Source organism: Melanotaenia boesemani, chromosome 7 (genome assembly GCF_017639745.1).
Source record: "Melanotaenia boesemani isolate fMelBoe1 chromosome 7, fMelBoe1.pri, whole genome shotgun sequence".
NCBI lineage: Eukaryota > Metazoa > Chordata > Actinopteri > Atheriniformes > Melanotaeniidae > Melanotaenia > Melanotaenia boesemani.
In genome coordinates this window covers 20,075,823-20,097,742 of record NC_055688.1, presented here as the reverse complement: position 1 = coordinate 20,097,742, position 21,920 = coordinate 20,075,823, and the positions used below count along the sequence as shown (strand labels likewise).

The window sequence follows — 21,920 nt, the reverse complement described above, 5'->3', positions numbered from 1 at the left end:
ACTTAAAATAAAAAGTTAAAAACAAAAAAATATCCACACCATGCCATTACTCGGTAGATTTGTACAAAATGCTTAAAAATCAGAGGATACTGATTGCATTTTCATGTCTGACATAATGAGGGCTGCATTTCTAAAGACAGAAAATGAACTGCTTTTGTTAAATGGTTCTCCCAAATTTTAATAACCAGGATCTATTCCCACAGGCTCAAAATACCATTTCAGCCTTTCAAGTTCAGCCTAAACAAAGTCTAACAGAAAACTCTAAAAATAAGAATGCTGATGGCAATAAGGACGAAGAAATTGCAGACAAAGAAAGTAACTTAAGTCCAACGGGAATTTATGTAGCTTGACTTGATTGCCAGCATTTTCACATTACATCATGTCTTCATGTTCAACATCAATTAAAATCATATTTCTAAAACATCAGAGGAAAAAAAAACAACTTTGGGCTTAATCAGGTATCACTACAAGTACACAAGATAGTGAGAGGGAAATGAGTTATGAAAACGAACACCAACATCTGTTGGGAAATATTCATTAACAAAGCAGAGAAGTTCCTTATTTCAATAAGCATAACATTTTTTGCAACACTAACTGCACAAAAAAAGGAAGGAACACAGAAGGGCGTATCCTGCAGAGTAATGAACCATTAAATCTTGCTAAACTTGCTCCCAGAAAATGCTGCAGCAATGAGAAATATTACTCTACAAATGTGTCATGACGTCACAAAGGCCTTAAGTCATGAAAAACAACAAAAGTCATGTAAACAAACACAGATACTAACATTTCCACTGCCATGATGAACAAGAAAAAACTGTAGACAACATCATAGATTCGCACCACCATAAAGTCAAACACTCATAAAGCAGGAAACAATCACTATTTAAACAATCTATGACATCAAGAACCAGCGAGGCCGAGTCTTCACTTGATTCTTGTTAAACAGGAAGTTATAGTGTTAACAAACTTGTTTTCTAACTCAGGGAAAACTGACACAACTATAGGTAAGGTGCATGGCTGTGGTTACATACAAAGTTTTTTTTCTTTCTAAAGTAATGTAGGTCTGAATATAAACCATCCTGCTGTAGAAACCAAAAAAAGTTTCAAATGGTGAACACGTAAAGGAAAGAAATATATATAAATAACAGTTAAAATACATGATATGTTAACAAATGAATCTCAAAGGTATCTTATCATTGTCCCCACAACTAAAACGTAGCAACAAATGATTGTCATGACTTACCTTAAGCTTAAACATTATTTGTTACAGAGTTAACCCATTTTAAAGTACTTAACACTTTTAACAGTATACTTGTACATACTGTATTCAGTCTGCTCCTCTAGAACTACAGGAAGTAATCTTCCTGTCTTTAGTGTGAGTTTTTTCTTTTAACCTTTATAGTTGCGTAGTGTTTGACATTCACATCACTCACTGTTCAGGGGTCACTTTGGCATAAGCACCTACAACATGAAGTGCCAGCTGACATTGAGGACAAGTCTGGTTTGGAGGCACTCGTCCTTATAGAAAGTGCATAGAAATCAGTTCAAAGTTCTCCCAAAAGCTTCCCCATCCAGCAACTAGTCATACTGTGTATGAACTGAAGATATATTGCAGACAACAGCTAAAATCTTCAAAGTTCCATTGGAAGTATCTCCAAAATGAGAGTTGGTAAACGTTAGTTTGCAGAACAGCTGCGGTGGACTCCAACAGATGAAAATATACCATAAGATCAATTACATGGTCCAACAATGGGTCCAGGTTGATTGCAGTGAGAATAAGCTCCAAACCCAACCAACACTACAATGAGCCTCCAACACAGTTACTCCTCGTCTCCGGCCATAAGGAACCCCAGAATGAAGTCGATGGCTTTCTGACGGTCATGTGACGTTTGTCTGCCTGCAAAGTTTGGGGGTGGTCGGATGAGGAGGCTGGCAAAGAGTGTAGCTAAAACACAAGAAAGGAATTTGTAGAATGAGTTTAATATAAGCTTTTCAGTCAATACTTGCTGTGAATTTGTCCTGTCAGGCTGGATAACGTATAGGTTTTGACTAAAATGCCCAACTTGCAGAAATTCAACACAAAACCAAACAAAATTTTTAATAATCACAACGCTACCACGAGTCAAATGCTGTCTTTGATGAAAATTTATGACCACTTTTATTTCAGTGTCAAGTTCTGGATAAAAAAAAACTAGATGTTATGATGACATAAATGAATACCCAGCAACACTTATATGCTTAAATAAAGTCTGTCAGCCCAGAATATCCAATCAAATCAGCAAGAATATACTGGCTAAAATAATGACTTAATCCCTTAATAAGCTCTGCAGGATGCGACATGTATAACATGAAAGCACTCTGTCTCTTACCTATGAGGCTAGCTGTGAGATTATTATTGTGTGCGTGCTTGAGAAGTTCTTTCAAAAAGGCTATCAAGTAGCGAAACACATTGCGATGAGCCCGGGGCAACTGGGAGATCAACTGTTGAACATCAAAGTAGAGACAGGGATTAATTATGTAGTACATAAATTATACTATATTTTTGTCTGCATTGTCATATTCAGTGTCCATCCTAAGTGTCAGATACCAGAAAGAAGTCATGATCCCTGACCTGTTTGCAGAGACGGCTGTCATGAGCCCAGTCTAGGCATCGTTGGTAGAGTTCATAACACACCACTGGCTCAGGCAAGGCTTCGAGGAAGATCAGCAGAGCCTCAGCAACAGAGTGGTTACAACCAGCTACATGAGAAGTTAGGGAAGAAAAAGCATGTAAGGAGTCCAGTGAGGGCTTTGTTGCTGTACTCTAGTGGACATCTGAAACAAGCACAACAATAATGGCAAGTTTTCTACCACAAAATCTTCAAAACCCGTTTTTGCCTACACATCACATTCATTTGTCAACAGTAAGAAGGCAAGTTGACTGAGCATTTAATGCCTTCAAGTTAACAACACAGTTAAATGCAGGTCTGAAATAAACCCCGACTACATATGAAAGGATACGGATGGAGTCTGGTATGCTTGTGTCCAGACAGTCAATGATGCTCTGGAGCTCCTCTTGTAAGCCGGGTGTCTGGAACAAGTCCTCCTACGAGACAAGTATGGCACATTACACCAGTTCCCTTGCAGCCTGAGTTCTTTAAATATCACTATATGTGTTATTTACAAGCACAGGGTCCACATTACCACTGAGTGGGACACCAAAGAAGACTACTGCTGTGGTAAGATTATCCAGACTTAACATGATTTAAATTACAATGCACAGCATCAAGTTTGTCTTTAGGCTCTACAAAGTTATTCATAATTTTAGAACAAGCAGGGAAAGCAGATACATTTAAAGTTTAAGAGTATGCTTTGATGTAAAAAACACTTAATAATATTACATGAAAAGAGTTGTTCAGATCATTTCATGTTTAACATCACTTATGTGCCAATAGATCACTGAACTTTCTGTCTCACTTTCACATTTGGAAAATTTTAAACTTAACTACTACTTATCTTTCAGCCAGTATTTAACCTTTTTTCTCACCTGATCACAGGACTTGGTGAAGAGGTGGTTGACCAGAATCCAAACCTCCTTGGGGATCTTCAGAGGTTTGTCCTCAGTACTTGCCCCGTCTGCCATGAGGAAACTCACTTTGGACTTTTCCTGATTAGCAGAAAAAAAGCTGTTTTACTAAGCTCTAATACTGATTTAATATTTGTTGGAGCTTAAAACATATGAAAAAAAAACATATATATACTGTCAACAGAGTGTAACAAAGACTAGTGGGATGACTGGGCATAACAAATGTAAACAATTAGTGATGGAGCAATAGTGAGGTCAAGTTTATCTCTGAGGTCTGGAGAAATAAAGGCAAGCCATTTCACTGAGCTGGATATCATGTTCTTTTTGTCTCAGTAAATGGATCCTGGAGACTCAGGAGAGACATCCAAAAATAACCACAGCTACTGAGGCTGCACATGAAGCCAGCGGAAACTGGAGAGGGCTGTCCATGTGGAAGATGCTGCAGTTAAAAGCCAGTGTAAAAATCTGAAATATTTCACCAACAAATATTCGACTGAGAATTAAACACCTACAATGCAAGGAAATGCCCGGACATTGTAGAAAATTCTACATAATAAATAAAATATTTTATTGCTACACTGTTAACAAACAACGGCTTATTAGAAGTATATTTAGTTGCTCTGCTTATTTAGAGTCTGAGATTAACTGATCAGACTACAACACTTCCTCTTATTAACTGTAGGTCATGTTTACAAAGACGCTGTGCAGAAAGGGTCCCTACTGTGAAATGAGATTTAGAGTGCATCTAATGTTCACTGGATCTTCTGTACCCTGATGGGCCATGGAAGATTTAATGGGTCACTGATTCACATACAAACTATAACTAACCTAACCAGCTTGTTATTGCTCACGTAAGCTTTTAGAAAGTGAATGGGAGTATCCAGATTCAGATGAGCCTTAAAGATGTTCAAGTATTTTAAGCTGCTTGTGCCAGCATACAAAAGCTGAGCAAAACAGCAAGTTACATGTAACTGTGTAAATCATTTGAAAAAAAAAACTAAAAGAAAACCACGGGGTCGAAAATAATGAAAAATGTCCTCAGTTTGCCGAGTCCAAAGACGGTGGAATCACTTCATTCAAAACCTACAAATGTCTCAGACTCTGAATAACATCCAATATTATAGGAGGAATTACATTTTCACTTTAAAACTACAATCAAATTCCCAGAGACTTACATGTCTTTTTCTGATCCATGACCAAATGAGAAAAACAAGAGATGACTTCAAAAGAACAAAATCTTTTTCAGAGGCTGGAAACAGTTAATTTCTTTAAGTGTCTTCCCTTGGTTGACCCTCTTGCACTAGAAGAACTCATTCAAACACACATGTTTACACACACTAACTCATGTGAAGTCACACCAATGCACCCTTGATGTTTAAGGCTAAAGCAAACACAATCTTTAAGGTTAAGATTACACATCAGTCATGTTATTGTAACATGCAGAAATGACTTATCCAAATAAAACTTATGTTCCTTTCAATAAATGTTGTAGACAATAGAGAAAGGTCATTCATGTGCCATAAAGCAGCTATCTGATCACAGGAGTCTGATATCTGGAGTGATATTGACCCTGCAGTGCCTGAAAGCTTATCAGTATCAGTGTTAATATTTTACCTTTTCCATGTAGCTGTCCTCTCCCTGAGCAAGAAGTCAGCCCACAACCACAGCGAAGAGTTGGAAAGGAATGATCAAGACAAGAAGAGGCGATGGAAATAAAAGAAGAGAATAGTAGATAGACAAACTATGTATAAACACAGGATAAGATAAGAAGATCAATTGTGGATCATTTTTGCCTAAATCACTGACCAAGCCATTGGCCCAGAAGGAAAATGATGGTTTAAGAAATTGGAAATTAAGGCATGACAGTAACACTGCATACCAAAGTCAGATCAGATGAGATTAAATATAGCATAATGGAAGCAGAGAGAGGCGACAGGAGGACTATTTATATGAAGCAGACTACAGCGGTTCTAACTTGAGTCAGTCTTCCCTGTTCTTGAGGAGCTCTCTTCCTATATAATTATTACTTCCTTGTTTGTTTGGCACATCAAAGCCAGAAATATACTAGTTGAGAGATTTTATACTTTGTAAATATAGACTCTATGTGTGACTGCATTTACCCTGAGACAAAAAACAAGCCCTCACGTGTCCCTGTTCATATTTCAGGTAATGGAGAGCCATAGTGAGGAGCTGCTGTCAGATTATAATCCCAGCTAAACTGGTTTGACTTAAATAAATCTGTTTCAACTACTCTGAGGAAACTTTGTGCACTAATCTTAATGCTTTTAATTAATCTGACAGCATTTCCATTTCATTGCTGCTGGTTTAAATTTCCCTCACCAGGTCAATGAGCTTGGTGATGGGGATCTCCCTGATCGGCTTCTTCATGCGGCATAGAGCCTCCAGCGAGGTGCCAAAACAGCTGGGCAGGTAGTTGCCAGAGATGGTGATGAAGTAGTCTTTACCACGATCCAGATGGAGCACCAGAATGTCTTCTATAGAGTCTTCTCCAGAGTTCAGCAGGGTGACGGCATCTTTACTGACATAAACCTCCAGAAAGATCTCCAGGGTCTCATCTGTTCAAGCAGGTAGGATAACGTTAAGATTACTGCAAACTAAATTTATCTTTTTACAGCAAACACCTTTTAAAGTGTACCTCAAATAGCTACTGTCAGAAGAATTATTTATTTTTCTTAGATGTGGCCTGCTGTGTCACACATTGGACAGGCACTTAGTCATTTTCCAGGTACAATGAAATGTTTGGAGCAAACCTCATATGCCCACTTACAACAAAAAGTAAAACTAAATAAAAACGTTAAAAGCAAAATTGAAATTAAAACATCTATTGGTTGAAGAACAAGCTGCATTGTAAATGGGGGCTATAACAAAATCATAAAAAGAGTATAATGAACACAAGCATGTAAAAGGAAGAACTACAGTCAAACTGCAGCAATAAATACACATCTAAAGTACAATCTGTGTATAAATTAAAGGGGGGAAAGTAATCTCTAGTGTTTAATGAAAGTTAATAAGCCCAAAGAAGATGGGTTTATTTAGATCAAAAGGACTTACTTGGCTCTAAGAATCCATCGCTTGGCTCGGCACGCAGCCAAGGCTTGCAATACTGCGAGTCATTGAGTTTGGGGATAAAGTTAAAGGCACAGGGTACCTGCCCATCATTTGTTATTAGGAAGCGTTCCCTCTGAAGTTGCCGGAATTTTACATTCTGAAATGTAAACTAGGGAACAAGTAAGAAGAATCCACATTAATCACAGTTTTGCAACATCATTATTACAGAAAGTGTTGGAGATGTTTTTTAAATCTCTCGATTTTTGAGAGATTTTTACAAATTGTAAGGGTTTATTGACTTTATATCATCAAGAAAAGATAAAAACAGGTCTCCAGTATTATTACCTCTCTTCTGTTTAGAGATACAGAAGGAAGGAAGTCGTTCTCTAGTCTATCCATTACCCGAACAATCTCCTCAAACACCTTTTTCTGGCGCTGCGCATCTACAACCTTCACCTGTTACACAAAGACACAGGAACACTCATAAGCTTCATACAAACACTGCTCTATTGAGCTTCATCATGATTTATTTTCATCATATTTGTGCAAAAATTATATGCTTTAGATTAATTTTACTACCTTGCAGGCTTCAACTTCAACCAGTCAGTCTTGGACTAAACTGTACAGATTCTTACCCCCATGTTGAAAAGAGAACTGACAGGCTTGTGGTCACTAGTTCTCAGCTCCATGTGACTGCGGTACTTAAGCTGCTTGACATTGCTGCCCCTCCACAGGATTCTGTCACACCAGGCTGGGATACGACACTTTCCACTGTAGGAAACAGAGTTTAAGAGGAAAAGAAAGGAACTTGATATCAGCAATAAAAGCACAGCACTGCTGACTCTGTGTTAGTTTTGCGATAAGGTTGGAAAAGTTTTCTTTACAAATACATTTTAATCATAAATCCACAGATGAAAACTGAACTGTGGACAATTTGTAGTCCTAAAATAAGATGAATCTGAGAGTTCCTATTTCAGTCACTACCCAATGTTCAAACATATTTCTCCTTGACTTTACCTGTTCTGAACAAATCACACGTTTATCTATATTAAAACAGGCTATGAATGAACTGACAAAGGAACACCATTGATGCACTTTCATAATGAGACAATGTATTTAGATTATTTATTAATAATGAGGAAGGCTACTTTTTTTATATAAATTCAAATCGTAGAGAAAGTTTGTATTTTCACTTAATACAAAATAAGTAACTAAATAGAGTAATAAGGTTTTACCTAGAGTCCCATCGATCTGTTTTGGGGTCATACTTGTATGTGGGAATGAAGTTGATTTCTCCTTCCATGAAGTCTGTGAAGGCTCTCCTCGTCTGCCTCTGAATGTTCAGCTACACAGCGAAGGAAGCAACACTCTCAATTAATTTCAGAGTTAAAAACAGAACAACTTTTGTCACAAATATAAAAAAAAAATAAATAAATAAAATAAAATAAAAAACACACACATACATATGCAGTATTCTGATATGCTTAGTTGCTGCAGGTTGTTCACTCTCGTTCTTGGGATCTGATTTGGGCTCAAACATGTACAGCTGTATGTTTTGTGTTGACATTGTTTACTGAGTATTTATATGACGGTGGTTCTTTTACAAGTTCTGCCGGTGTTTCTATGACGAAAACAGTGTGTGCTCCTAACAACTACAGGGTGTGCAGAATTATTAGGCAAGTTGTATTTTTGAGGATTCGTTTTATTATAGAACAACAACTATGTTCACAATGAACACAAAAGACTCATATATCAAAGCTGAATATTTTTGGAAGTTGGAGTGGGGCTCTTTCAGTTTTAGTATCTTAGGAGGATTATCTGTGTGTGCAGGTGACTATTACTGTGCATAATTATTAGGCAACTTAAAAACTAAATATATACCCATTTCACTTATTTATTTTCACCAGGGAAACCAATATAACAACTCAAAATTTACAAATATACATTTCTGGCATTCAAAAACAAAACAAAAACAAATCAGTGACCAATATAACCACCTTTCTTTGTGAGGACACTCAAAAGCCTGCCATCCATAGATTCTGTCAGTGTCTTGATCTGTTCACGATCAACATTGCGTGCAGCAGCAACCACAGCCTCCCAGACACTGTTCAGAGAGGTGTACTGTTTTCCCTCCCTGTAGATCTTACATTTGATGAGGGACCACAGGTTCTCTATGGGGTTAAGATCAGGTGAACAAGGAGGCCATGTCATTATTTTTTTCTTCTTTTAGACCTTTTCTGGCCAGCCACGCAGTGGAGTACTTGGATGTGTGTGATGGAGCATTGTCCTGCATGAAAATCATGTTTTTCTTGAACGATGCTGACTTCTTCCTGTACCACTGCTTGAAGAAGGTGTCTTCCAGAAACTGGCAGTAGGACTGGGAGTTGAGCTTGACTCCATCCTCAACCCGAAAAGGTCCCATAAGCACATCTTTGATGATACCAGCCCATACCAGCATCCCACCTCCACCTTGCTGGCGTCTGAGTCGGAGTGGAGCTCTCCGCCCTGTACTGATCCAGCCACAGGCCCATCCATCTGGCCCGTCAAGACTCACTCTCATTTCATCAGTCCATAAAACCTTAGAAAAATCAGTCTTATGACATTTCTTGGCCCAGTCTCGACGTTTTATCTTGTGTGTCTTGTTCAGTGGTGGTCGTTTTTCAGCCTTCCTTACCTTGGCCATGTCCCTGAGTATTGCACACCTTGTGCTTCTTGGCACTCCAGTGATGTTGCAGCTCTGAAATATGGCAAAACTGGTGGCCAATGGCATCTTGGCAGCTTTACACTTGATTTTCCTCATTTCATGGGCAGTTATTTTGCGCCTTGGTTTTTCAACACGCTTCTTGCGACCCTGTTGACTATACTGAATGAAACGCTTGATTGTTCGATGATCACGTGCTGCATCCCTCTGCAAGACATCTCACTATTTTTTACTTTTCAGAGTCTGTCAAATCTCTCTTCTGACCCATTTTGCCAAAGGAATGGAAGTTGCCTAATAATTATGCACACCTGATATAGGATGTTGATGTCATTAGACCACACCCCTTCTCATTACAGAGATGCACATCACCTGATATGCTTAATTGGTAGTAGGCTTTCAAGCCTGTACCCGTTGGAGTAGAACAACATGCATAAAGAGGATGATGTGATCAAAATACTCATTTGCCTAATAATTCTGCACACAGTGTATTCCCTGGTCTTCACCAGTCAAAGGCAGCCGGTATGGGGCTCAAGGCAGAAGAGTCTCATTCTGCTTGCTTCTGGCAGAGGCTGATCTGAGAGCCTACAGAAAGAATTGATATAAAATAAAGGAGTTGTGCCCTTGTGGACTGACATATTAAAATAAATTAGCCTGAAATGCCTATAATAGAGCCACTTTAAGAAGGGTCAAATCGTTGGCATGTATCAAGTAGAGAAAACAACCAAGAAAATTGCAGAAACTACTAACATTGGGTTAATAACTCAGGGCTATGTTTAATAATTAAAGTACATGCACAATGCAAAGGAAACTCAAGAGATTGGGACTGAACAGCTGTGTAGCCATAAGAAAACCACTTATCAGTGAGGCTAACTGGAGAAAAAGGAAGAAGGTCATGTGGTCTGATGAGTCCAGATTTACCCTTTTCCAGAGTGATGGGTGCATCAGGGTAAGAAGAGAGGCATATGAAGTGATGCATTCATCATGCCTAGTGCCTACTGTCCAAGCCTGGGGGGGGTCTGATCTGCAGTTGCTGCAGTTTGTCAGGTCAGAATGAGTTCAGCAGATACCTGAATATTCTGAATGAACAGGTTTTTCCATCAATAGTTTTTTCTACCCTTATGGCACGAGCATATTCCAAGAAAAGAATGCCAGGATTCATCTGGCCCAAATAGTGAAAGAGTGGTTCAGGTAGCATGAGACATCGTTTTCACACATGGATTGGCAACCATGTCAGTCCAGAACCGAACCCCACCCAGTCGTCGGACTCTCCCATCACCAATAAAAGATCTTGGTGAAAAATTTATTTAACACTGGATGGAAATAATCTTGTGACATCAAAGCTAAAGGTGGTTCAACAAAATATTAGAATGTGTCCTTTTTATTTTTTTGGTGGTTTTTTTGGTATTTTTTTTTTGGCCAGGCAGAGTACTGGAGCTTCAAGAAAAACAGTGAGGTGGACTCTTACCTGATCAACCTCCTGGAGCTTCTTTAGTGCATTCTGAGCAATTAGCTGTTTGACTTCAGCAGCATCGTACATAAAGAGACGATAGTTTAGGTCTCCGAGCCAGATAACCACACTGAGAGACACAAACAAGATATGAAAAAAAACTTTTAAAGTACAGAATCAGCTTCATTGTGACAATGATTATTTTCAATGTCTGACTCACAAACAAACAAAGAAAAATTACAAATAAAAAATATAATACGTCATTGATGCTCCTGTAGATCACGGGTAGTCTTGGTATGTAAAACGGTTAAAGTGGAATAAGTTAAATAATTCAGTAGCTATGCTTACATGGACAAATATTTAAGCTATCGGACTGAAATCAATCTGATCAGAAATTCCAGCTGACATGTTTACATGGACGCTAGATAAAGTGATCCGGTCAGTTGTATTTACATGATGGACAGATTTAATATAATCCTAACGCTTTTGACGTTCGCAGAGCCCAGTAGTTCGGAATTTTTATTTTAACCTTTTGACCGCCGAAATGCTTGATAATTCCTTATTCTTTCAGTTTCTAACAAACATGTATTGGCCACAGTCTGGATCTCTTTTGCTGCTGCCATTTTTCAAGTCTTCCCAAACTCATTACATCACGTGACCTCCATGTAGTTCGAACATGCACAGAAACCTTTGGAATGAGTGTATACATGGTTATTTTTTCCTGCTGATCCAATCGTGAAAAGGTTTAAACCTCCACTATCGATCGGATTGAAAATTCTTTCCGATCGAAGCCGTTTGGATCAGCCAACATGTTTAGATGATGCATTTTTATTTTGACTGGATCAAAGGTTCTCCATGTAAACGCAGCTAGTGACAGTGTTAAACAAAATCTCAAAATGATAGAAATATAGTATAAAAATCTACTTTGAACAATACTTCTGACAAATGTTCCCAGGCCAGACTTGAATAACTGAGAAACTCACTCGTGTTTGACGATACTGAGAGGAGGGTAGTCCAGTAAATGGAAAGTCATGCGGGCACATATGTCTTTATAGTCCTGATTGCGGCGCTCAAAGTCTTCGGCATGTGCTGCTAGGTGGGAGTTGACTACGCAGAAACTTGTGTTGTGGAAGACAAATCTAACTGCCACACCTCCTTTGTTGCCCTAAAAGATCAACAAAACACACTCTTAGTTTAATACAAACCATTAGGCATAAATGACAGGTTTAAATTTAAGTTATTTAACAGAAGTTCAATATAACATTTTATTTATTATATTTTACATTTCAAAGAAACAGTAACACAAGAACTTAAAACCTGTAAGGTGACATTTCACAGTGTCAGGTATACAAAAAATTTATTGTCTGTAATTACACCACGACACCATGGACCCTTCTTAAGGTTGAGTTCAAGTATAATATGAACAAACCATTTTCCCCATGATTCCTGTCCCTACGTGCTCTGCAGCCACTTCTTTTATGTGATTCTTTTGTGTCTTCTTCACATAGATCACAAGCATCATCCCAACTAGACGTATCATCCGAACCTGCACAAAATTCAACACAGTGTAGTTTTAACAACATCTAAAATAGAATAGAACAGAATGCAGAGAAAGTTTAGTTTTTTCTACAGCGTCTTCCTTGTCGATTTAAAGCAATTTGGTTGTATCTTTAAACCAGGGTGGCATGGTATTAGGGGCTGAGGGGGTAAATATCATCTCTATCCTATCTATGCCATCTCTAAACATTGCATTGATGATAAAATTTGTAACAAATTAATACTTTGATATATGGCTGCCAATCATAGTTGTATTAGTTGTATAAAAGGCAGCATTCCAATTCTACACCTGCGTATGATAATTGTAGAACATGCACAAAAGAAGAACTTCCTTCATAGTCGAATACAACCTTCATTAAAACAGCTGTGTTTAACCTATTTCCTTATTGCAACATGGTGTCTTGTTTTTGTGAAATGGATATTGCACATGTTGTTATTGCAATAACAAATCACTTTAATACATTGTGCAGCCCTATTTCAAACTCACCCTTTTATATTTGGCTTTTGGGTGCAAGCTCCTCTCCACAGCTTCAACCCACAGCTGTTCCTTGGATGAATCCATGTAGAAGAAAGCCTCAGTACTCAGGTCCAATTCTTGAAAACTACATAAAATCAGAATATTACAAGTTATTTAAATATGAGAAAATGACACTCCTCTTACAGTCAGACAAATAGTGAATCTTTGCTTACTACTTACCCCAGAGCATAAATATCAGGAGGTTCACTGTCACAGCAGAGCCATGGTTCAAGGCTACTATCTGGTGACTGGCCATTAACGTTCCATGTACCTACAAAAAACCTGAGAAGCAACATTAATTCTATGTGAGTGGGAGCAGAACCAGCCATTTTTTTATTTTTAATTTTTTAATATATAAAATGAAGTTTTACTGCATTTCAAAATGAAAAGAACCAAACTAAAACCACAAAGTATAAAGAAGATCTTCTCACTTGAAGGACCGTATGTCTACATATTCGCTCTCCTTCTTAGCCAGGCGATGTTTGATGAGGTATTCTCTTTGTCCTACTTGACTGGACAGGATGTCATGTCTCATGCTGTTGCTCGTGGGACTTTCACACCAGGACGTTGGCCTGTCCGCGTAGTCAAACCCTGACCTAAAACTACTAGTGTTTTTTTTAAATAAAAATAAAAAAAAAAAAGAAAAAAAAAAGAAAGAAGACGTTATTATTAAAATGCAAACATTATTTCAGACAGAAAACCCTCATAATACTGAACTTCCTGGATTATAGTAGCAATGCCAATTTTATTTAAAAAGATGTTAAGTACTTTGACCAGTAACTGCTGTTTCAAACTCGACTTACTCTGGCTTGCTGTTATTTATGGAGTTGTCTCTGGCCTGTAAGGAGACATCTCTTTCTTGTAGGTCAGGCAAAGGAGGAAGAGGATTTGATGGAGCGAAGGCTCTGCGGGGGGGTAGAGGGGGAACAGGTGGAGGTTCCCTGGAGGCAACAATGCGATTCTGGTGGTTCTTTTTTTCTTCAACTTTAACTGTGTGGTTGATGCTCTCGTCAAATCCAACATTTGTAGGAAGCAACTGACCTGAATTAAAAAATAAAATAAGTTTATTCTAACAATAAAATAACAATAAAATAATGGTTAAGCTTTTGTTTTCACATCAGCTATTGTTCATTTATCTTTTTCTTACTTGTTAAGAAGTCTGTCTTTGTATTACCTGTATTGTTCTTATTTGTTGACGTGCCGTTATTAACACTGGGATTCAGTGTGCTGGTAGATTTGGGTGTGCTGACTCCAGGACTCATAGTGTTAGCTGTCTTGGTTGCCCTGTGTGGTGGAATGGGGACTGGACCTCTATGGGGTGTTGGTGTAAGGGGCTCCATCGTTTTGCGTTTAGACACAGCTTAGGAAAATGAAACCACATAGTCATTGTACGCTCCCTTCTGACAAACATAACCTGGCTTAAATGCATTATGTCCAATGAAGCAAAAGCAATAAAGATGCAACACCCTGCAGCAAAGGAAAATTAAAACAATTCTATCAGAAACTTGAATGTAAATCTATGTACATCCTGCTTTAACGTCTCCCTGAAAATGTTAACATAAACAAGAATGAGCCAACACTAAAGATGTTGGCTCATGTTAAAATGTTGCCATCGTTTGATGAAAGATATCTGAGTTTAAGAGTGACTTGTGATGAGACTGAAGAAGGAAAAGTTCCAATTCACTTCTGCTACCCCAGGAAATTACAAGTCAAGTAAACTTAATGGCTTTGTTAACTGTCAAACTGGATGAACTGGTTCTAAGCAGAAGAGTGACTCCAACTTTGTGCTTAACCACTACACTATACTCAACAAAGGCACCCTGCAGTCTGCCGATTAACTTGGTCTTGCAAAGTACTGAACCTTACAACAATACATAGACAAAAAACAAACTGCCCAAACGGTCATGAAATGTTTAATGGAAAACAGTTTTTATGTGATCCAGGCAGAATAAAGATCTGAACCCCAACCAAAATCTGAACTATGACCTGAATTATTGTAAGCGACAAGGTTGGGCAGTTAAACGTCAATTTTCAATCACAATTACCATTTTGACTTATGATAATGAAAGCAGTAAAAATTGACCCAAAACAAAATATTGTGCATTATGACATGCTGCTTTTGTATATATTGTAATTGCAGCACATTTCACTCAGTACAGTTTGTGAGCTGCTCATGTAAAGAGGAATGAGAGAACGCATGCTTTTGAGGTTTTTCTGCAAGGTATTAAATCATACAAGAATGAAGAAACATGGCCTCTGGTCAATAAAGGAAAAGCACATTTGGTTAGTAAGAAAGGGAAAACTTTGAGACTGATGTTGAAGATTAGAAGAGAGAGATGATGTTTACATTAATGAATCATTGTGTTTGATTATCATGATTTCAATATCAAAATGATCAACATTGCTTTTTTTTTTATTTTGGTGCTCAGTATAGTAAAACGGGCAATATATAAAAAAAAAAACATTGAAAAATAACACTTTTGTAGATCAAAATGCGTCTTATTTTCAAAGTATATGCACAATAATTTATGAAAATATTTTTTTGAATTTTGTTAAATACAGAAAACTAAAGTAAAAACTATACTGAGCAGTACTCAGAGCAATTTAATTATTAACTATTTTTAATATTATTTCTAATATTTATATTATTTCTATTATTCCCTCCTTTTAAATTTCAAACCAAGCCCTTATTTTATTTAAAATGTGTGTCTCCTTCAACACTGTATAAACTATTTATGACAGCAATGTTAAATAGTTCTGTGTATTTGGGATTTCTGTCACTTTGAGATTTTCTGTTAGTGTGGAAGGCACAAATCTCCATCCTGACTAGAAACACAGTCCAGTTTTTCAGCTTTCCTTTTTTACCTGGGAAGTTATGAAGTAACAGGTGGCATGTAGAAGAAAAAACATGCAAGAATGATAACAAAGTGGTTTATAACAGAAAGTAGAACCTCCCATTTCTACTTTAGGCATCAGGGTGCCAGGACACTGGTGTATGAGACTGAGGGACTGACGGTGAGTGTTTAAGTGCAGTTTGACGCAGACAGGAACAGTAACTCTTCTTTTCTAATCTAATAGTTGGTAGATTTTCCTCTCCTGATTTACCCTCTCTCACCCCGTCTGACATCTGTGGCGTCACGAAAAGGTTTGCTGTCATACAGTGTGTAATGTGTGGCAAATAGCTTTCACTGTCTTTCACTGGGCATTACAACCTGCATAATGTCCTGCTTAATACACCAGCAGTAAAAAAAAAAAACATTTGTAGTTTCATTATATTCATGCATGTGGTGACAAATTTAACAGTACTAGCTTAAAACAATGTTAGCAGTCAGTTAATGTTGCTTTTCTTTTCAAACTAGGTAATTTTTACCTGGTTTTCATCTCACTACCAATGACTGTCTCTCTGATGGACAACATTTCCATAAACATCTTTTCCCTTATTTACATTTTCAATCTCTTCAGCAACTATTGTGTGTATTTATATTTCTTCTTATATATCTCTGTCCATAGCTAAAATTATACAGACTGTACAGCTTCACTTGAGGAAAGCGGAAAGCACAATAAAGACAGGTTCTGAGGTAGTTCACACATTTTTTCCGTCTAAAGGTCGCATGCCCTGATTAGGGTGACATGAATGTGAAAATTATTATGTCCCTGTTCTCAGCCAGAGCAGTGCTAAGAGTTACACAACAGCTAGTACTCCATACATGTGGTTTTCCAAAAACACTTCTGCAAACATTAAATTTTCTATTTCCAGTTAAGATACCCAAGCTGCTAGGACACACTGATGGTGACTGTGAACAACAGTATTACTGCCAGCATTCACAGTCAGGTGTACATTAAGGAAAGATCATAGCAGTTTATCTTAAAATATTCCCTCTCAAAAGAATTTACATTTACAACTCTATTCACAGATTTGGGATGGTAGCTTTCATGTTGATTTAAAAACATAGCAATCAAAAGGTGTGTACCCAGATGTGTGTGGGTGGCAAGGATACACAGGAGATAAGCAGGCAGCGTAATCCACCCTTTGTAAATAAATGTTGGATGAATGATTCAATAATTAATCACCACACTACTTTAGACTGTCGACAGACTGTCCAGTCTTACCTTGCTGCTGAGCACTCTTCACCTGGGCAATGAAGGTCTGACTCCGTTCATCATCCTGAAGTTCCAACAGCAGTTCTGGTGCTTTGTCTCCTTTGATTCGTATTCTAACCCAGGCTTGAGAGGGGAACAGAAAACCCACATGTATCTCAGACAACTCATCTGGATTTTGCAAACACGCTACAGACTGTCTAGGAAACAAAGCAAAGTGAAGTAATAGTAAACCAATCCAGCATTCTTTTAGAAAGCCCTGGCAACTCATGACCGGAGTATGCTAATAAATAAAGACACACATCTTCAGGCATGCTCTAAAAATCTAGTAAAACTGGAAACAAACTGAGTTACAACAAGCTCTATGAAGTAATGCTGCATGCACTAACTGAGTTCTGCAAATAGAAATACTGAGCCTGAGCTGAAAAAGCAAAGCTTATGGCCACACAAAATTAACTTACAGACACAAAAAGTACTCACAATCTGCTGAGAAATCAATTAGTAGTGCCTCTTCAGCTTCTGCAAGAAAACAGGAAAGATTTAAAAGTGTAGATCAAACATCTGTAGTGGGAGTAAACCAGTGGGGTAATCAATTATTTTAAACAAGCAAAACAAAATAACACCTATATGTTAAAAAAGTGAGGCAGGGTCTACTGAACATATTTTATAAACGCTGACAACGAAAAGCTTAGAAGAGTTGGAAGATTATTTTGTCCTAAACATTTGATTATATTTAGAATACAATGGAAAGTTCATACTATCATCCCAATATTGAGAACTTTTAAAAAAAGCCACATACCTCGTACAATTTCAAAATTACTGTTGATGAGTATGGACAACTCAGGCACTGGATGAGACACAACAGCATTAGGAGTGGCCAATACACGCAATCTAGATGAGAACAGCACAAACTCTGACTTAAAAAAAAAAACAGTCTTCAGATGCTCCAACATCATTTAAGATTTTAAAACATTCAAATAAAGTATATACAGAAATGCCTTTTCCATACAATAGCCACTGTCCTATTGTGGAGATTCATGCACAGTATTTACAATTTATTGGAATATATATATTGTTAGCCTCATAGCATAATTACCTAAGTCATATTTTAAGATTTCATAGGTAATGATGCACAGTCAATCAGCAATATTAGGACAGTACAGTTAGACATCACAATTTAGCCTAAATGTGACTTGTGCAATTTTGTTATGAGGCCAACAATATGAGATGCAATGTGGGTAGATGAGCCATTAGGATTAGAATATGATTACTGAGTCATTAAAATGGCAGTTTTGCATTTTCACAGAAAAGCACATGCAAGATTTTTCTTCAAATTAATTCAAAATTGAGTCATTTCAGCTGAACAAGCACACAATAGAGAGAAAAAAAAACAAGCACTGTGCTTCAAAAGTTTCTCAACAGAAATCTAGTGTAGTAACACTGCACACATTCAGATAAGGAAAGTAAACATGGGTTGGGTTTTTTAGTCAAAATAAATAGTTTCAAATCTATGATGTGGATATGTAGGCAGGGTGAAATCCTGCTCACTGGTAGCTAGCCTACAGCAAGGTTCAAAGCAGCTCTCTGGGAACTGCCCACGAATCCCCTTCACTTCACAATTACTGTGATTATCGCTGGACAGGAAACTGATTCATGCCTGCAGGACCAAATGTGTCAGAGACAGTTTACTAGAATCTACAAGGGGCCTTTGATATGAAAAGCTCTTGAACTTCCAAGTAAAAAACATAAGCATCTCTCCTTCAAAGGGGGTGGACAGTATAATATAAATACCTTGCATTTTTAGTAACATTGGATTTACTGGTAATGTTGGGAACACTGATGTCTGTGTGTCAGACATGTTGCTACAACATATGTGTGTGTATATATATATATATATATATATATATATTTTTTTTAGTTTATTTTTAGTTTATTTTTAAGGGTTTAATAGTTTCTTTCATCTGTCCTTCATCTGACCTCTATCACCTTAATGAATTGCCATAAAGTGGGATTGGTCTATTTGTGATATAGTATGCAAGAATGTGCGGTACACCAAATACATCAAGTCTGAGCCTTCACAACAATGAATGCCAAGCAGAAAATCCTAAATTTAAACACTTCAGGTGCCTCAACAATTAACCTCAAGTAAAACAAACACTAGTATCAACAGCACAGCCTTTTTACGGTGTTATGTTTCCATTTAAATTCATCCTGTAATAATAATATGCCATGTTAAACAATAACTGCTGACTCTGAAAAAATTCAAAACATCATTGTGTTTAAGTACCAAAAATTTTGCCATTATAGGATATCTGTATCGAAACACTCTTAATGCCTTGTTTTTAGGTCTCCCAGTTTTCCCTGTCAAAACTGATCCTCAGTTTTGCTTGTGTTGATTTAATATAGTTAGCTGAGCATGCTGCTTGTGTGCCCATGTGAGTCTCATTACTGCCCAAGATAAAGTGCAGGAATTCTGGATAAGTGAGCTGTCTGCTGGTAGAACAGAGTGTAAGCTGCAATCATCATTTTAAATCCCCCTATGCCATAACCCATCCCCTCTAAAAAACAAACACTGGAGCTGTCAAGTCGACACTGGCCAAATTTTGGCCACCTGACTTTTAGTTCAATCATAGCAAATCTGAATAGTGACAAGGGTGGTGTTTCTGTAAGGAATAGGTTCACTTAGCTAAAGGTCCTCGAGTAGAAAATCTGCTTGATGCAACTCTGAATCGCCACAGTTTCATGGGGATGACTTTTGCTATTTAGCTGAGGTGTATGACACCTGACACTTAACATCTAAAGGTTTTCCATGCAAAACTGGAACAGCTTGGATCAAGCATATATATATATATATATATATATATATATATATATATATAGATATAGATATAGATATAGATATAGATACAGATATATATAGACAAATGCTTTCCTAATGGAACCATACTGATATGAACTTGTCTGCATGATCAATTCTATATCTGGTATTTTAAACCGAGAAAGCTACTGATTGCCAATTTATGACACAGCTCCTATATGCAAAAACCTGCCCAAATTCAGCACTTCAGATACAGTACAGCATCTTCTATCAATGGAAGCTCTTAAGAACTTAGATCCACCTACTGGATTCATATGTACACAAACCTCTTAAAGAACTTGATATAGTTCCAGGTACACAACTTAGAGTATGTCATTAAACTGATCTATTTTCTGACAAAAGTACTTTAATTGTGAGGTACTTAGGTCTCAGATACTTACATAAACTCTCCCTTGTGCTCAATTAGTGACAGTAGTCTGGGCTCCTTTTGGCCAGACCTCAGCTCCTGACCTTTTACAGTGTGAGCAGAACAATCAAGGAATTATTGTGATGGAGGATGAGAAATAAGCTTGCATATCAAAACTAGCCATGTTTTGTTTAAAACTGACACAGTCCGGTTATAATTTTAAAGTGGTATTTATGTAGTTTGAAGGAGTTAAAAACAACATGCCGGCTATAATTTTAAAGTGTTAATTATGTAGTTTGAAGGAGTTAAAAAAGACAACATGCTAACGGAAAAGATGAAAAGTCATAGCATAGTGAATGATAAAGCAGTGTGCGGACTGTGATTGTTAGTGACAGTCAATACAATCAAGTTACCTTGTAGTTAAATAATGGCTAACGTTATCCTATTAAAACAATAAATAACTATGCAGTGTTATTAGCATAAGCCTGATCATGTGTTTACATAGGTTTCTGAATTAAAATAAAACTGTATTTATTTTAAAATATAAGTAAATATAAGCTTACTGTTGAATTAGGTTAAAGTATCGCTAAATTACGTTACAAGAAGCTAACGTTAGCCAATTAGCTACAGCGGTTTAAAATGGTACAAAACACATAATTCAAAAGGATATTGCCAAGCATTCCTCGTCGCATATCCCCAAAGAAGGCTCCATTCTTACCGAAACAAATAAAGCTCAGTTTATTGTGTTTCACTGACTTTATGCTGGAGCAGTGCTGATGTTGGGGCTCTCAAAGTTAAATCCCCACCCGGTGTTGAGACGGCCTCCTTCCGGGCAGCTGTTCGGCTGTCGGTTGCTAATGCTAAACTCTCGTTAGCCAGCTGTTGTTGATGCTGCTACTGGAAGGTGTCAGAAATATTCAACATAGGCTAGAGAACAAAAATATCCAGGTCAATGTCCAACATTCTGTCGTAAAATATCCGACTTTTTTCGCAACCCGCTAGGTGTCAAAAGACAGACTTTTCAGACAGCAAAGTAATAGCGGAGGGCAGCTTATGGTTGCCAGTCCCGTAGCTACGCTACAACACGGAATGTACTATGAAGCCTCCCTCCGCCACCGCCTGTCAATCCGCCTGCTTTTCTGGCCTGGCTTCATCATCTACATTTTTTCGGCAGTGGGAAATAAATATAGGCATGTAACGCCATCTTCCGCCCCGGAGTGTGAATCAATACTCTCAAAAATTTTTTTCTCCCATCAACTTATCACAACTTATTGCTAGCCTAATTAAACTGCGGAAAGTAGCCTACATCAGATAATGTCAACGTATCACTTGCATAATGCAGACTTTTTCCAGAAACTGAAATTAGAGCACATTATTAAGAAATACTGGAGTAATGCCATTTTAATAATAATAATAATAAATTGGAATTGGCATGGACGTCTAAGGGTAAAGGTTTACACATTTTTTCTCCATAAAATCCACATCATCTGTGTGGGAAAGGAATTGTGGAATAAACATACTACAGGATGCCTTTCATCGTGTTAAACATTATTTGAAAGAAACATTCATTACAAGTTTGTACTTTTTCTGCATTTTAAATTGAACAATAATTTCATTTTTTTTTTATCCATTTGTTTAAACAATCATTTTATTTCAGAGACAGTAATCACATATAGAATTGGCCAAAATACCCCTTTCCTCATTCATAAAATCCTAGATTTCATTCTGCGGGGCAAAAAAAA

At 37.4% G+C, this 21,920-nt stretch overlaps 1 protein-coding gene across 3 annotated transcripts; it reads right to left on the bottom strand.

Moving 5' to 3' along the window:
* Window positions 1-320: 320 nt before the first annotated feature.
* On the bottom strand, window positions 321-21,319 carry ocrl (OCRL inositol polyphosphate-5-phosphatase). Of its 3 annotated transcripts, none has more exons than XM_041990207.1 (24): window positions 20,849-21,319; window positions 20,213-20,292; window positions 17,754-17,845; window positions 17,435-17,473; window positions 16,967-17,080; window positions 14,031-14,216; window positions 13,660-13,897; window positions 13,288-13,458; window positions 13,037-13,138; window positions 12,827-12,941; window positions 12,212-12,328; window positions 11,766-11,947; window positions 10,801-10,912; window positions 7,870-7,979; window positions 7,270-7,405; window positions 6,980-7,090; window positions 6,638-6,803; window positions 5,906-6,141; window positions 5,180-5,203; window positions 3,527-3,646; window positions 3,001-3,085; window positions 2,612-2,739; window positions 2,370-2,481; window positions 321-1,945 (listed from the first exon to the last, which is right to left on the bottom strand). In XM_041990207.1, the coding sequence occupies exons 1-24, from the start codon at window positions 20,888-20,890 to the stop codon at window positions 1,821-1,823; spliced, it is 2,943 nt and encodes a 980-aa protein (XP_041846141.1). In that variant the 5' UTR covers window positions 20,891-21,319; the 3' UTR covers window positions 321-1,820. The 3 variants fall into 3 exon arrangements, with proteins under 3 accessions (XP_041846141.1, XP_041846140.1, XP_041846142.1); XM_041990206.1 differs by having other exon boundaries at window positions 13,288-13,461; window positions 20,849-21,318; XM_041990208.1 differs by lacking the exon at window positions 5,180-5,203 and having other exon boundaries at window positions 13,288-13,461; window positions 20,849-21,318.
* Window positions 21,320-21,920: the final 601 nt, after the last annotated feature.